Source organism: Trametes versicolor, assembly GCF_000271585.1.
Source record: "Trametes versicolor FP-101664 SS1 unplaced genomic scaffold TRAVEscaffold_2, whole genome shotgun sequence".
Taxonomy (NCBI): Eukaryota; Fungi; Basidiomycota; class Agaricomycetes; order Polyporales; family Polyporaceae; genus Trametes; species Trametes versicolor.
The window spans coordinates 289,585-303,885 of NW_007360322.1; the positions used below are offsets into that span (position 1 = coordinate 289,585).

A 14,301-nucleotide genomic window follows, 5' to 3' on the forward strand; every position below is an offset into this window, starting at 1 on the left:
TACGGCCGACACGCATGCAGTCGGGTATGTTCCAAGGTCGCCCGGGAGTCCAAGGCTCGGTGTCTGTAGTTGGCAGCTCGGGATCGCGTGAGCATATGTACTATGGGAAGAAGGAACATGGTGGCAGAGCATTTGCGTCAAGTTATCGCGGTGGTGGCATAGATCTGCCGCAATACAATTCTGTTTTGGGAAGTATTCAGCCAAAATAGGTGGCCGCCTCACGGTCCGTGCCTCCGACTTGTCCTAAATGTGCCTATAAACGGGAAAGAAGCGGGATTCACCACATTCTCGAGTTTAACTCTAAGCGACATACTAGAATCCAGAAGTGAAAGCGACAAACTCCGTGTGGCACTGTCGGTAGGTTTTAATGCGGCTAAGCCGACAACATATGTATTTTGCGCGAACTCAGTCGCGAGGTGTGCCATAGAGACTGTCCTAGGAGTGCTACGTAAACTAGTAGTAATGCGTAGGATACTAGCGATATGTACTAGTGTACGAATAGTAGCAGAGCTAAGGAAGATGATGATAGCGAATGTAAGTAGTATGTACTATAGGGCTCAGAGAATAGCGAGAGGGGGCTACGCTACAGCGGTGGATAAAGAACGGGGCGCTCGAAGGTATGATACAGCGAGCCGGTGGCAGATATACAGTGAGAGGCACGAGTCACGGAATAGGTAGATGATTTACAACACGTAGCTGAGCACGAGCGAGCCGACTTCGGCGTACTGCCAGATGCGAGGCGGAGAGCGAGAGGAGCAAAGAGGGGGAGAGAGCGTCGGCGCACGTCCAGCGGAGAGGAGAATCACAGGTGGGATCTCACCATCTCGGGCTGGATCGCCACCGGCCGGCGGGGCAGGTTGAAGAGGTCGACGCGGCCGTTCCCCTCATGCGTCTTCATGTCGTCCACGAACGCCGCCCAGCGCTCGTCGCTCACCAGCGGGGCGTTGATGTACGCGAAGACGTCCATCTCCTTCACGAGCTCCCCCAGCATCGGCAGCACCGCGTCCATCGCGCGCGTCTCCATGGCCTGCTGCGCCGCGCGCCCGAGCCCCGCGAACTCGACGTACCACGCCGCGTCGAGCTTCATCACGTTCGCGACGTAGAGGTCGATGAGCGCGGGACGCACACCCTGCTCGACGGCCGCGTCGTACGCCATGCGGTGTCCGATCGCCTCCATCATGGGCTGGCAGTAGGGCAGGACGAGGCGGTTGACCTCTTCGCTGCGGTGACCGGGCGCGGCCTTGAGGACTTCGCGGAGCTCGGCGAACATGCCGGCTTCATGGCGGGCGAGGAGTGAATCGGGGTTCTGGGGCTTGGGCATCTCGTAGCGTCCGAGGAGCAGCTCGTTCACGAGTCCTGATGAGAATGTCAGCGACAGGCCACTAGCCAGACATGAAGCGAATACATACGGACGGCAAGTCCGAGGACGTCACCCTCAGCAATGGCGATACCGCGCATCTCGGCCTGCACACCCAAAATTAATCAGCTACAGATCGCGCAGCATGGAAATGAGAACGACTTACGTGCAGAGTCGTCATCTGGTTGTGCGCGAAGAGACCCTGCGCACCACACCGCTCCGACACACCAAGCGCGCCCTGCTGCGAGTGCTGCACCATGATGCTCTTGAAGATCGCCGCGACGCCATGGCGCACACGCCCGTCCAGCCGCTTATCGCAGAAGTTCTTAATCGACCAGTTCTGCATCGCCTGCATGACAAACGCGTTCGCGGCCGCTGCGAGGATCGGCGCCTGCTGTGTGCGGAACTGCAGAATGGGCGTGCGCTGTGTCGGGCTACCGATCTGGCGGCGGAGCGAGTAGAGCGTGCCGATGGTCGCGTAGGCCTGCGTGAAGGGGAGCGCGAGGCAGGAGAGCGCGATGGTGCCGATGGTGATGCGCTCGACGATGTTCATGAGGTTCGCGTGGATGTCGGCGGGCTTCTCAAGGCCGCCGAGCAGAGAGCCCCGCGGGAGGCGGACGTTGCGGAAGGTGGTGAGGGAGTGTGGGACGGGGTTAGGGCCGCCACGGGGAGGTAGCAGTCTGAGGTAAAGTGATCAGGACCTGGGCATATTGGGGGACGAGAAGAGAGATTGACGTACTTGCACTGAACGCCGGTGCACATCTGCTTGCCGTCGTTGAGCGCCACAATGAAGGGCCTGTGCCCACGGTCCTCGCCGTTCACTATCAGTTTCGCGAACACGACGGCCACACATGGCTGGCCCGCAGGGAGGGTAGGAGGCATGAACCTGATAGCGAATGCGAATGAAAAGACAGATGAGCATAGTATAGGGACAGGACGTACTTCGCAGCGCTGGGAGTTGGCGAGTTGAGGATGAACTCGCCCGTCGATGTCAGTGTCGCAGTCGTCTCAATGTTGCCGATGTCGAGACCGTGACCCAGCTCGGTCATCATGAACTGCCCGCTACAAATGTGGATTGTGAGTAAAAGGTAGCGAGACAGTATGGGTAGGATGACGTACTGTTTCCGGTACTTCAAGAGATCTTCCACCAGCGGAATAAGCTCGGGACGCCGCGCAGTATAGCGAGCGATGGTCCCGGCGCAAAGGTTGTACTGTATACTGAGAAGGGTTGTTGTGCCGAAGTCCATCACAGTAATAGGGTCGTTGTGAAGCTGCCAGAACTTGGGCGAGAGGTTAAGCAGGTCGTCGATTGTCATGTCTGGGCCCGCAGTTAGAAATTGAGACGACGCTGCGAAGGACGAATATGAACTCACCATATGACAACGCGATCGCCTTTGCCTTTTCGTATGACAGCATCGCACGGTCGAGGGGGTCCATGCTGTGGACCCGCGTCGAGAAAAGAGGCGAGTGGGTGAGGTGAAGGGTACGACGGGGCACGTTCTTAGAAGACATCTTAGGATAGAAAAGGATAGGATGTGGGTAGGTTAAGAGAAGAAAGAATGTGAGAGGGAGAGCGAGGAGACACCACCCTTCCTGCGGGTGTACTTATACTTACGGCGCAGGACGAGGCGGCGAAACATGGCGGTCACGGAGCCGATGCGCACTGAGCGGATCTGGGCGGGGCGCGCCGCTATGCGAGCACCGCAGTGTGGCAAGCTGGGACACGGACGACTCATTGACTATTCTGAGAGGCGGTGGGAGCGACGGCGAACTGGAGATGCGATGCTTACGGTGGCTGCCAAGGGACGCCAACATTCCGCATCGAGATCGCGGTCATCTTCCGGCTCCGCCAGGCCGCGATTTCGATCTCAGCCGGTACTTCGGGCTCCGCGCCAGCGCCCATCATCGCTCGACCCCTCCGTCTCCTTACGGCAAATCCACCGTCTGACATGTTTGAGAGCCTTCGGTTGTTGTGAGAGCCGGTGACCCATGCCGCCCTCGCAACCCTCACACGCCCAACCGACCCTCTCAAGTCGGACGACAGCTCGGGCAGGCCACGCGCGGACACGAAATACGCCGGGATGCGCAAGAAGGTATGTTTTCTCACTGGTGATCTAACCACGGTACGTGTCGGTGGATGCTTGTGTGTACTATTGATTCCGCTTGCTCGTAGTTTCTTCCCAGAAGCTTCATTCACGACGACGCCCCTCGAGGGCGAAGCGTCGGTAGTCACGTCGCCGTTCTCATGCTGCGTTCAATCATCCCATTGCATCATCATTCCTCCGGCACTCACCGTTGCAACAGCAAACGCCCATTTGCGCACGGAACTGCTGTGCATGCAGGGATAACGGCCCAACGAGGCGGATGAACCTTCATGCGTTTTCACCCGTCACAGAGGCTCGCGCCCAATCCATCTCGCAGTCAATCACACCTCCACGCTCTCGTCATGCCCGCCGTCCCAATACGGGCCAAGGCTGTACCGCATATTGTCGACGGATAGAATGCCGATGCATTCGGACGCCCTCCCGCCTCCGCAGCGCTGCAGCGTGCCCCGCCGTCGCAACCGGTACCCACGCATGTCGGCTCACGAAGCATCCAGGACGTCTCGCGTACGCGCGTTTCTTTGCAGGGCAGGCGATGGGACCCACTCTGGCGCGACGGGGCGGCCCGCGGCGCTGCCGTGCAAGCGATTACACTCCTCAGAGCTCCTCGTGCTGACCGTTGTCCTCATCGCTGCGGTGCCGACAGTTTCAGGTCTTCACGCTGCGCCCGCCCTCACTACGTATTCAAGCCCGCGGCGCGGGAGCAGGCGGCACCTCCGAACGATATTGCACGCAGCGCGCCGAGTCAAACGGGGCTCGGGACGAGTTCGCACCGTTTGTATTGCCGGGCCTGGCTGGAGAAGACTACCCGACGTGCAGCCAGCCTCCGATTCCGTCGCATGCCCCCTTACGTTCACTCACGGCGCTCGCAGAGGCGGAGGTAAATCCAGGCAAGCCGCTGGTGCTTCTTCTGTGGCGTCGATCAACGTACGAGACGGGCACCCCATTGGTAAAACGGGCCCGTGGCATCGGCCAACCAAAGTGCCGGTCGGACAGGTTCACCGTGCCAATGACTCGTACCCCCTCGTGCTTCTCCAGCTTCTCCAGGCCTCTTCCTGCGCTTCGGCAACGAGCGAAGTCGCGCTCACAATAGGAACTCTAAACCTTTAATCCATCACTTCTCGTCTCGGGGCGGGCTTCTCCAATAATCATGGGGAATTTGCCTGCGGAGTTCGGTTGGTCGTCATGGTACGTCCCGTTCGATCCAGGCGCCGCTCAGCTATCTATCGAATGTCTAACTGTCACCGCCCAGGCTTCAATTCTTGGCAGTGGGCACGCTGTGTGCGCACTGGCAATCGCACATTCCGTGCATGATGACGCCCTTCGACGTGCGATGCCTCTCCGAGCTCCCTGCCCGCCACCTCCTCGTATCTGTCATACAATGATATGACAGGAGCGTAAGATCCGGTGGTGGGGCGGTATCCCACCTGCGATCTTGTCAGCGACATGCCGAACACCCACCGGGCATCAATCCCTCAGCACCCAGCGTGGGCGTTGACTTGTTCGCCCCGCCCTCGCTTCCGTCGCCATGCTAGCTCCCGCTCCCCCATTCATATGCGTGATTTTGACGTTCCACGTGTCGATATAGGGCCATGGTGGAGCGTGCTAGCGACGGGCTATATTCGCGCGTTGGGGGCGGAATCATCAGGTACGTTGTGCGCCTGCCACATAAGCTCATAGGCATAGGCATCATCGTACACATGTCGGTCGTTTATCTGACCTCCACCCTACTTGTCAGCGCGTCAACATCCCCGTTTTGTAATAGACGCGATTCGTCAGCAGTAAGCAGAAACGGCGCCCCTCGGTCTATCACCGTCAGCCCGAATGCGGCGGCGGCGGATTGACGCTTCGTTTCGTTGTCTACAATGCTATTCCGAGATTACCGCCACCGGAGGGTATACCTATCTTCCACACCATTGTCCGCGCCCGCACCTAAACACGGCGAATATTGCGCCTCGCCTCCGGTCACAGCCCGCCGCCCGTGTAGTATAGCGGCGCCTGGTATATGTTAAACGTTGAGGCCTGAGGCGCGCCCGCTCATCCCGCGCTCAGCGCGCCGGCATTCAAACTACCTACCTACACCGCAACGTACACCCGCGCACACCGTTCAGGCAACGCCCGCCGCCCTGTCACACGACGATCACGCTAGGGGCCCGCGACGACACCGCATGGGCCACCGCGATCCCGCCGCACCCTGATCGCGCCCGCCCGCCTACTCCCGCGCCGCGGCGCGTGCAATCGCGCACACTGGTCCCTGGGCGCCCGCGCGGTGAACGCCGTACCCTCCCGCTGCACCCTGATCGCGCGCCCGCCAGTTACTCCCGCGCCGCGGCGCGTGCAATTGCGCACAGCGCCCGCGCGGTGAGCACCGGCCCCAGACCGTGCGTACCTCGCACTGTGAAGAGCGCAGGGCTGGGCGCGCCGGGTGCGCGCTCGTCAGAGATGGGGCGACGACCATTGATGGCAGGCGCGGAGGGGCAATGCGGGTGCGTAATGGGCGCTGCGGCGGGTGGTGCCATACGTAGCTCCGTTCCGTCTAGTTTGAAGTTACCGGACGGGGGTGGCGTGAGGGAGGCGGCGCGAGGGAGGGTGGTTGGGTGTCTGGGATAGGCGGTTCCGACTCGAAATGGAAGGGTGGGGCGGGCAGGATGCGTGGACGCTGGACGCGAGGTTACAGATCGACCGTGGGGCGGGCGTACGATGATACCATGAGTATCACAAAGTACCATGAGATGGAGGTATCTTCTCACTTCGGTTACTAAAGCCTGCTCCGGGTATGTCACTGTGCACTGCGTAGCAAGCCTAGTCAGGGTGCCTGGAAATGTTCGAGCTTCATTCCAATCGCAACAGTCCGCCGCACGGTGAGTACTGGGGCCGTGTTCCGAGGCGCCATCGGTTTTAACATATGTATTTTGACCAACAGATTGATAGTCAGTAGCTGTCAAGTATGCCGTGCAAGTCATAACACGTTAGACACATTGTCAAAACGCCCATACCAATCATACTGCATTCCGTAGTTTGATACACCGCCAACCTGACGTACATAGCGCAGGCCCGGACGGAGCTCGGAAGGGACTCGAAGATATCGTACTCGTGGAAGGCGCTCATGAGCCTCGAGCGATATGCGCGAAGAAGCAAAAGGTGTCCAAGAACAGAATAAGCACGGGATTTGGGAATACTATTTGAACTTTCGGAGTGAAGACGTCCTCGACGCCGAACGACGTGAGGGGCCAATCAAAATCGAGGGGTAACACAAGCGCCCACAACTGGCCAGATGGAGGCCATGCATGTTCCAATTTCTCTGACCCATAAGTATTCGCATTTTTATGGCGATCGGGTACAAAACTATTGATGACTATCTATGCCTCGCAGCTGTTCCGGGTTATCCTCCTGTGATGAGGATGTGCCACTGCACCGCCGTTGTCATTCAATATGTCGTCCTGGGGGCAGAGCTAAATTGAGGGTGCGGAGGTGAGTATGTTATGGGGCGGACAACTCGACAGACTCACGCGACGAAGGATAGAAGCGACTCTCCCACACCGTACATCCCCGTTAGATCCTCTTGGGATGGCGTGGAAGAGAGCGATGGGTTGCGTAGCGTAGCCGTACGCTACTCGGGGTGTCGTACGCGTTATCTTTCCACGATGTTGGCGATTCCCTCCAGCCACCAGGCAGTAAGGAGGCAACCATGTCCCATATGGCGGTTTGCGTGGAGTCATCGAGGGCGAAACGCGCGTGTCAATATGTGCCGGGCGAATACTCGGACGGGCAGCGCCACAGGGGTCTTGAGCACGGAGAACGCGGTGTTGCACTGGCCTCCCGCTGGCTTCTTATCTTCCCAAAACGCGCTGACGGGTCGAGGATGAAAGCGTTGGGAGCTTCGCACGAAGAGTGGCCTGGTACCGGAATGAGGCGTCACCGCTAGACGCGCCCTTCTGTTGCATTGCGCTGGAGTGCCGGTGTAAGTGTTGGCCAGCGGAGATTGCTCTTTTTCACAGAGCTGGTCACCAGGAGGCGCCTGGGGATGAGCCGTCCGGTTTGGCGGTCTTCCCTTTCAAAATGCGCGCGGTTTGAAAGGTGCCGTGGCGCCTCGATAAGGGCTGCGGAAGGACGATGGTGCGCTGGCGGGCTCGTGGATAGGGGTTCAGCGCAGCGGTGGTGTAGGGCGCGAGTCGAGCTGTCTTGGATGTCTGCGAAGACACAAGTAAAAAGTGGGCTGCGACTCGTGTCCATCCGGCTGGATCGTCGGTAGCGCGATGATGACGGAGAATGGCGAGGCTCCGCTGGTGAGGGTTCTTTTGCGCCCCTTCCCGCTACTGAGAGAGGGTCTTGGGGCGGTGGGGAACGAGATCGGCGCCCGTGTTCAGCGCGGACAGCGCGTCGCTACGCTTTTTGCGGCGGGTACGGGGCGAGTGCGATGAGTGGGCCGCATATCGCAGGCACTGCATGGCTCTGCACCCCGCGCGGCGTGCTAGGAAGGGACATGGGATCGTGCAGGGCGCGGCCGGGGTCTGGCCCCTTCCAATTGATGACCGTCACGAAGGCCCGGAGGTGCTCCTGAGGCCTCGGCAGGCGTGGCTCGCGTACTTTATCTCGTTAGGGTATGCAATGTGGTTAGCGGTAGATGGAGCTCACCTGGTACAGTGCCATGGGGGAAGGGACTGTGGCCCTACCGCAGGAGTGCGAGCGATAGCCCTTCTGCGAGCGAGCGTATTAGTAACGAGCTTGCGAGAAGAAGACGCGACGCACCATCCGCGACGCTCATAGCGTTGTCCGCCGCCGTGGCGTAACACGCGCGGAGGTAGCAAGGCGAGACGGTAGGGTGCGGGTGGAAGTCGTGAAGGCTCCGCGGAGTAGATTCATGGCTAGCAGGAGATTGAGAGGTTCGTCTGTCATAGAGGTAGGATTGGCGACGGGCCGCCAGGGAGGTGGGTCGGTGTTGCTCATCGTGCTGAGTTTACCAGTGATGGATGTGGGGATGTGGGAGGTGATGAGGTCTTCCGCCGTCAGACGGTGATATTTATACGGCTGGACGCCCGGCGCTTCATGAGAGCTGGCGTGCGCAGTCCCATTGTCGAGGCTCCTGGGCGTGTGGAGCTGGCTAAAACGAAGCTCGCCTCTGAGCATGGATCTCGGAGCCGAGTAGTAATATGCTCAAAGCCAGCCATAGAACCAGCAGCTACGACGTTAGGCATTGTGCACAGCCTTTGCACGCCCGTCCAATGGCGAGTCGGATGTGACATGGGGCGCGATTCGGCGTTCAATAGGCCCTGGCAGGAGTGTGACGCACCGGTCCCTTTTTCTGAGCACAAAGCAAGCGTGCGCGCTCGTGGCAAGCACCTCCTGCGAGTTGCTTGGGCCGAGCGTATTAAGAGGGGTTCTTGATACACGTAGCCCTTTAGAAGTCTCGAGGAGGCGCGAGATATCGCAACCTGCTCACCGAGAGCGCCACATTCGGCACGATGAAGCCAGCGACGCGCACCGTCGCGAGTGCGGATATCATCCAAGGATGTGCGCGAAAGCGGGGTCCTAATGAGAGCGAGATGTCAGGGAGAAGTCGCAGACAATAACGAGTGGCTCACTGGCACTGACGTGGGCCCGCTCCCGCTCTCGGCTAAGGATCGGACCCGAGGGAAAGAAAAAAAATTGGGCGAATATGCATTGTGGCCCAGGCACTGTCGTGGCCACGTCTTGACTTACTTCAGGTCGTCAAAGGACAGGGCATTGTACATCAATGCCACCAGTACGGCGAATGTGAAGTGGGTCCCGGCCGCGGGCAGATAGCCCCTGTGACTACCCGGACGGAGACCCCAGGGGGGTCCATGCATCGCACAAAGCGGCGCAGGCAGCGGGCTATATAGGAGCGCCAGGTAGAACGACTCGTCAGCTTCCGTCAATTACATCCCACCCCATACTCATCATGCACACGTACCCTCATCGGCCTCGCCGCCACCGGTCTTCGCTTCCCTCCGTTATGGCAGACAAACCTCTCAACAACCTTATCCTTGATCCAGAACTTCGTAAGCACCTCTTTAATATGTCCAACCAAGTTGCATTCGAGCTTACCATGATATGCAGCGCACGGAGACGTACGCAGGGCTGTACGAGCAGCGTACTGCCGCGGTCTGTCACCGTCACCTATTAGGGGATTGAGGTGGAGCCCCCGGGTGAGTCGCCTCGTCAGGGCCAGCCTCGTCACAGCGCGCTGATGCTGACGGTCGACCAGTTCATCCCTGATAGAGATGAAAGCGTACAGGATAGGTAGAGCACGGTAGGACGAGGTCCCGGCGCCTTCCGTGGACCATGCTACGCTAGCGGCGGGTGAACCTAACGTCAAGCGTATGGAGTGGAGTGAGACGCTGGCCTTCGACGTTGATAGGCAGTCTCGTAGGGACGACGAAGCGACGACGGAGAGCACAAAGCACAAGTGTCACATCCAAAATAGCCACGCTAGTCCAGTGTTGTCAGTGGGTATCGTACACGTAACATCGACGATATACATACCGTGCATCCTGGACTTGTCTGAGCGTGCTGCAGACGACTGATTAGTAGTAGAGATTAGCGACATTTGAAAGACATATGCCGGCTTGAGTTCAGTGGTAAATCAAACGCATTGAAAAAGGATTGTATCCAACTGCGACACATCATTACTGGGTGTCTGGGTGTCTTCGCGCTAGCCGAGCGCCGAGCGTCAGGAGTGCAACATCCATGCTACATTATGCCACAAGAGTCCAGTACGTCAAAACAACCGCCGATGAAAAGGTCCAGACAAAATGTGCAGACAAGAAAGGCTACGAATAAGTGTGTAGGAGCGAACAGCACCACGGTCACTCGAAGGGGTTCGTACGCCCCGCCTGCAATATCGTCCCAGCGTTAGTTTTATGTGCGCTCTAATATAGAGATACACGCACCTGGTGGTCTCCTCCCCGATCCGCCGCCTCTCCGCACCCACACAACCACTCATGCCACCACCGTACGGGCGGACCCGGGTCTACAGGTGCAGGCTCCGGTTCCGGCTCCGGCGGCACAGGCTGCAGTGGGGGGATTGGTCCTGGGTGTTCACCCGTGTGCGGCGGGACCTCGCGCGGCGCCGGCAAGTCCAGCGGCTGCGGAGGGGGCGGGGGCAGCTTCTGTTTCTTCTGCCTGCGGAACGACGAAGACGCCTCTAGTGTCGCTGCGCCTTTCGTGCGCGCCCGGGGCGCATCCGCGTTCGCAAAGTCCCCAGGACCGCTCTCGGACTCAGTCATAAGCGCAGACTGTGCGGGGATGTTCAGCGACGTCCGCGACGCCGCAGGCGTGTCGAACGGGTTCTCCGCGAGCGAGAGCGTCTCGGGCTCCGGGGTGGGTGGGGCAGAGGGCGCGAAGGCGTCGCCCGTGGGCGTGTTCATGTCGGTGAGGGGGAGAGCGTTCGGGTCCGCGTCGCGGTCGTCGGTGCGCAGGGCGTGGTGCGCGCCGACGCCGCCGAGGGACGCTTTGCGGGAGTCGCGCCGGAAGAGGCCGGCGAGGAGCGAGGGCGCGGTGCTCCCGCCGGACGTGGAGGCGACGGAGTCGCGTGCGGCTTTCCGCCGCTGCCGCTCTGCGACTTCCCAGCGTCGCAAGTTCTGACTGGGGTGTTAGCACTGTCCTTCTGTAATGCGGCAGGTGTCCTTTGTAGGGTCCTGCAAGATAAAATGCACCTCTTCTATTCTCCGAGACTCGGCTTTCTCGTCTTGTGTGGGCGGGTATCCCGCCGCGCCGTCGCTCACCTCCTCGTCCTCCTCTTCGTCAGTTTCGCCTGCATTCTTCCCCCGTTCCCCAGAAAGTGCCCTCTGCTTCCCCTTCCGTGTTGTGCTTGCAGGGTTTAGATGTGCTTCCGACCGAGAGCTCGACGGCTCGTCCTCCGGGTCATCATGCCACGCTTGCGCAACGTCGTCCGTATGCGAAGGCGAGGGCGAAGGCGGAAGGGACGGTAGTGGTTCTGGCGTCGTCGACATTCCGGAATCCAGACGACGTGGGGTGTGTGTGTAGGTGTGCTGCCTGCTCTCGAGGGTGCAGCTTCCGGAGCGGTGCTGCGCTGTGCGCGGTCCAGGTGCAGTCTATTAGATGGGTGAGACGAAGAATGTATGCGTGCGGCTCGGGCGTCGGATGCCGGGTGCCAGCCGTCGATGTAGGTGTCGTGGGCGTCGTGGACGTCGTGGTGGGTGGCGAGTATAGCGGGCGGGGCGGAGGGCTGCGCGCGGCCTGGGAAGGCGGCGAAGGGGAGAGGAAGAGAGAGCTGTTCCTAGATGGGCAACGGAAATGACGCGCCACTACACCCGCGTTGCTATTTCCGGCCGCCGCCATGGCATCCTCCCGCTCCTCCCACTACGACATCGCGAAAACACTCTAGATGGGCTAGACGCGGACGTCGCAAGAACACATCATCTGGCTGGACAGGCCGGCACCGACGTCATTGACGACCGTACAAACGCCGCACCACCGCACGGACTTGAAGTCGTAAAGCCGTATAACTTCACGGGAGCCGCTACGGTAAGTTTGATAGTAGGCACTACGGAGACTGCGTACTTGTTAAGATTGACGAACTATTTACTTGCCATGTGATGGTGACAACTTCAAAGCAGCGAGCGAGCGATAAAAGCAGTGGCCGCAAGCTTACCAGCATCTCCTCTAGCTTCCCATCCAGTGGTGCCCGCGGGGATCGTATGTATATACAAGCATGTGGTATATTATTGCTATACACTGCCAACAAACGAGGGGACGACTGCGAGGTTGAAAACCCAGAGGGGCGTAGCACCAGTCATATTACTGAACCGTACGCTACAGTTGTGGGAGGGGGATTGCAAGGCGCACGCGTACGAAGCGTGTCCGAGCGTCGTTTCGTGGGGTGGGGCGAATGTGCGTACGAAGCGATGAAGTCCGATGCAGCCCGCTATGCATTCGTAAATAGGAGTGTCTAGAAGAGAGCATGATCACCACAGACGGGGGCGCCGACCGAATCAGAACCGGTCGCCCTGGTGGGGCTGCGGGTCGCGGCGGCGCATCATCAGGTCCTCGTCTGACCGGTCGTCGATCTGCGAGCCGTCGTCCGAGACGTAGTACCGCAGCGCGCTCGACTTGCTCGCCTGGTGCAGCATCGGCGCCTGCGAGTCCTCCGTCTGCTGGTCGCGCCCGTACATCGTGCTCCGCGGGCTCGTCCCCGGCGTGTCAAAGTTCATCAGCGAATTCCGCGCCGTTTCCTGCATCTGCATGATGTTTTGACGGAAGGCGTTCTGTGTGCACCGACGTGTCAGCAGTACGCTCTGATCAGAGGGGAAGGGACAGCCGTACCTGCTCGCGCCAGTACTGCATGCGCTTTTCGCGCTCTTGGTCACGGTCCTTCCGGTGGATGAAGTAGAGCCCGATGAGAGTCCCAATGATGCCTAGAGCGGCCACTGTGAGCAACCGCGCCACCCCTCGCATCTCGCCCACGTACCTCCGAAGATGCATATAGCGACCACGACATAGACCCACTTGGCGACCTCGCGCGGGGTGTCGGCCCTATCGCCGCAGGTGCCGGATGCCAAGCAGTTGTACGACAAGCACTCTTTGTCGGCATCGCACGTGTCCCCCACCGCCTTGCCCTGGACGCAAACCAGCTGCTGAGCGTCGCAGTAGAGCCCTACTTTGCAGTTACCCCTGCAGAAAGGTCAGCTTTGTTGCAAACTGTAAGCCCGCGGACAAGTCGCTGTGCCGAGCAGTGGGCTCGAACGCGCTATTGATCGCAAGGGACCCGGGCGCGGACGGCGGTCTCCCGTAGCGCTGAGACGAATGCTGTAGCGATGTACGTCCCTTGTTCCCAGTTTACTCGCGGATATTTGCGGGCGTGGGACGGGATTGATGCAGCGACTTGTCCGTAGTACAACAGAACGAGGGGAGCACTTGCCTTGATACAATGTCGATGAACTCGCCGTCAGGGCCGTACGCGGTGTAGGCGGTGTTTTGCACGATACAAGGGAGGCCGACGGTGACGTTTGCCCACCTGAAGAATGAAGTTAGAACGGACCAGACGGATCGTCGCGAAGAGAAGACGTACATGCAGATGTTGTTCAGACACACAGACCCGTTGGAGTTTAGTCCGAACCCAGTCGTGTCCTCGAGCTCCTTGGAGTTCGGCGGTCCCTCGCACTCATCTTCCGTCGGGCATCGGTATTCCTCCACAATCGCACATCTAGCACATGGCACTCACCATCGCGGTTGAACTGACACGCACTGCCAACAGCAAGCAGCGGCTGGCACAGGTCCTGCTCGTCCGGGCAGAACTGGCCCTTCGGGCAGCGGTCGGGGAGCTTCTCGGTCTTCGAGTAGCCGAACGGAAACTCGTCCTGGCGGCAGCCGCGGTGGGCACACGTCGAGTTGCCGCTGAAGCAGAACGTCATGGCGTCGCAGTCCGTCTGGAACTGGAACGTGCCCTCCTGCAGCTTCTGGTGGTCCGGGTTGCACCCTCCGCCGAACTGCACATCGCCCGCCCGCGCCGGGGCGGGGCCAAGGACGGCGAGGAGGGGGAGAAGGAGCGTCGGGGAGAGCAGCAGCGCCGGCAGCATGGCGGCAGGTGTGGGGAGGGAGAGGACTGAGGATGGAGGCGGGATGAAGGACAGGAATGTTGTGCGGTGGAGGCGGAGAGCGAGGCAGACCGCGATCCATCACCGCAACGCCTCCCACGTGGGCAGCCCGCTCATGCTCGCGGTATACATCGGCGGGTCAGTAGGCAGACGTGTCGAGCGAGGGCAGACGGTGCAGTGGATTCGACGAGAGCGCGGAGAACTGACAAGGGACAGACGCCGCCTCTCGCGCGCGTGACGTCATCGCCTGTCGCTCGGACAGGCG

At 60.0% G+C, this 14,301-nt stretch overlaps 3 protein-coding genes across 3 annotated transcripts; all 3 read right to left on the bottom strand.

The window, feature by feature from the left end:
• Positions 1–400: 400 nt before the first annotated feature.
• TRAVEDRAFT_26215 (acyl-CoA dehydrogenase NM domain-like protein) lies at positions 401–2,876 on the bottom strand. The gene is made up of 7 exons (XM_008035322.1): positions 2,731–2,876; positions 2,477–2,675; positions 2,300–2,419; positions 2,097–2,243; positions 1,524–2,037; positions 1,410–1,464; positions 401–1,356 (listed from the first exon to the last, which is right to left on the bottom strand). The coding sequence occupies exons 1-7, from the start codon at positions 2,867–2,869 to the stop codon at positions 803–805; spliced, it is 1,728 nt and encodes a 575-aa protein (XP_008033513.1). The 5' UTR covers positions 2,870–2,876; the 3' UTR covers positions 401–802.
• A 7,282-nt stretch (positions 2,877–10,158) lies between these two features.
• On the bottom strand, positions 10,159–11,684 carry TRAVEDRAFT_68898 (uncharacterized protein). Its single transcript, XM_008035863.1, has 3 exons — positions 11,136–11,684; positions 10,371–11,060; positions 10,159–10,313 (listed from the first exon to the last, which is right to left on the bottom strand). Exons 1-3 carry the CDS (start codon positions 11,430–11,432, stop codon positions 10,287–10,289), a joined length of 1,014 nt encoding a protein of 337 aa, XP_008034054.1. The 5' UTR covers positions 11,433–11,684; the 3' UTR covers positions 10,159–10,286.
• A 750-nt stretch (positions 11,685–12,434) lies between these two features.
• Positions 12,435–14,018, bottom strand: TRAVEDRAFT_113902 (uncharacterized protein; the record flags this gene model as incomplete). The annotated part of the gene is made up of 6 exons (XM_008035864.1): positions 12,435–12,707; positions 12,766–12,857; positions 12,911–13,113; positions 13,346–13,456; positions 13,511–13,607; positions 13,664–14,018. 6 exons carry the CDS (start codon positions 14,016–14,018, stop codon positions 12,435–12,437), a joined length of 1,131 nt encoding a protein of 376 aa, XP_008034055.1.
• Between the last annotated feature and the right edge of the window lie 283 nt (positions 14,019–14,301).

Bases quoted from the DNA above. Each gene is read 5' to 3' on its own strand.
- TRAVEDRAFT_26215 (XM_008035322.1), bottom strand. From the start codon at position 2,869: ATGTCTTCTAAGAACGTGCCCCGTCGTACCCTTCACCTCACCCACTCG. The intron at 2,038-2,096 runs GTACGTCAATCT...ACTTTACCTCAG, and splicing joins TGCACCGGCGTTCAGTGCAA to ACTGCTACCTCCCCGTGGCG. The intron at 1,465-1,523 runs GTAAGTCGTTCT...TTGGGTGTGCAG, and splicing joins ACCAGATGACGACTCTGCAC to GCCGAGATGCGCGGTATCGC.
- TRAVEDRAFT_68898 (XM_008035863.1), bottom strand. From the start codon at position 11,432: ATGTCGACGACGCCAGAACCACTACCGTCCCTTCCGCCTTCGCCCTCG. The intron at 11,061-11,135 runs GTGCATTTTATC...CACCCCAGTCAG, and splicing joins AGTCTCGGAGAATAGAAGAG to AACTTGCGACGCTGGGAAGT. The intron at 10,314-10,370 runs GTGCGTGTATCT...ACGATATTGCAG, and splicing joins ATCGGGGAGGAGACCACCAG to GCGGGGCGTACGAACCCCTT.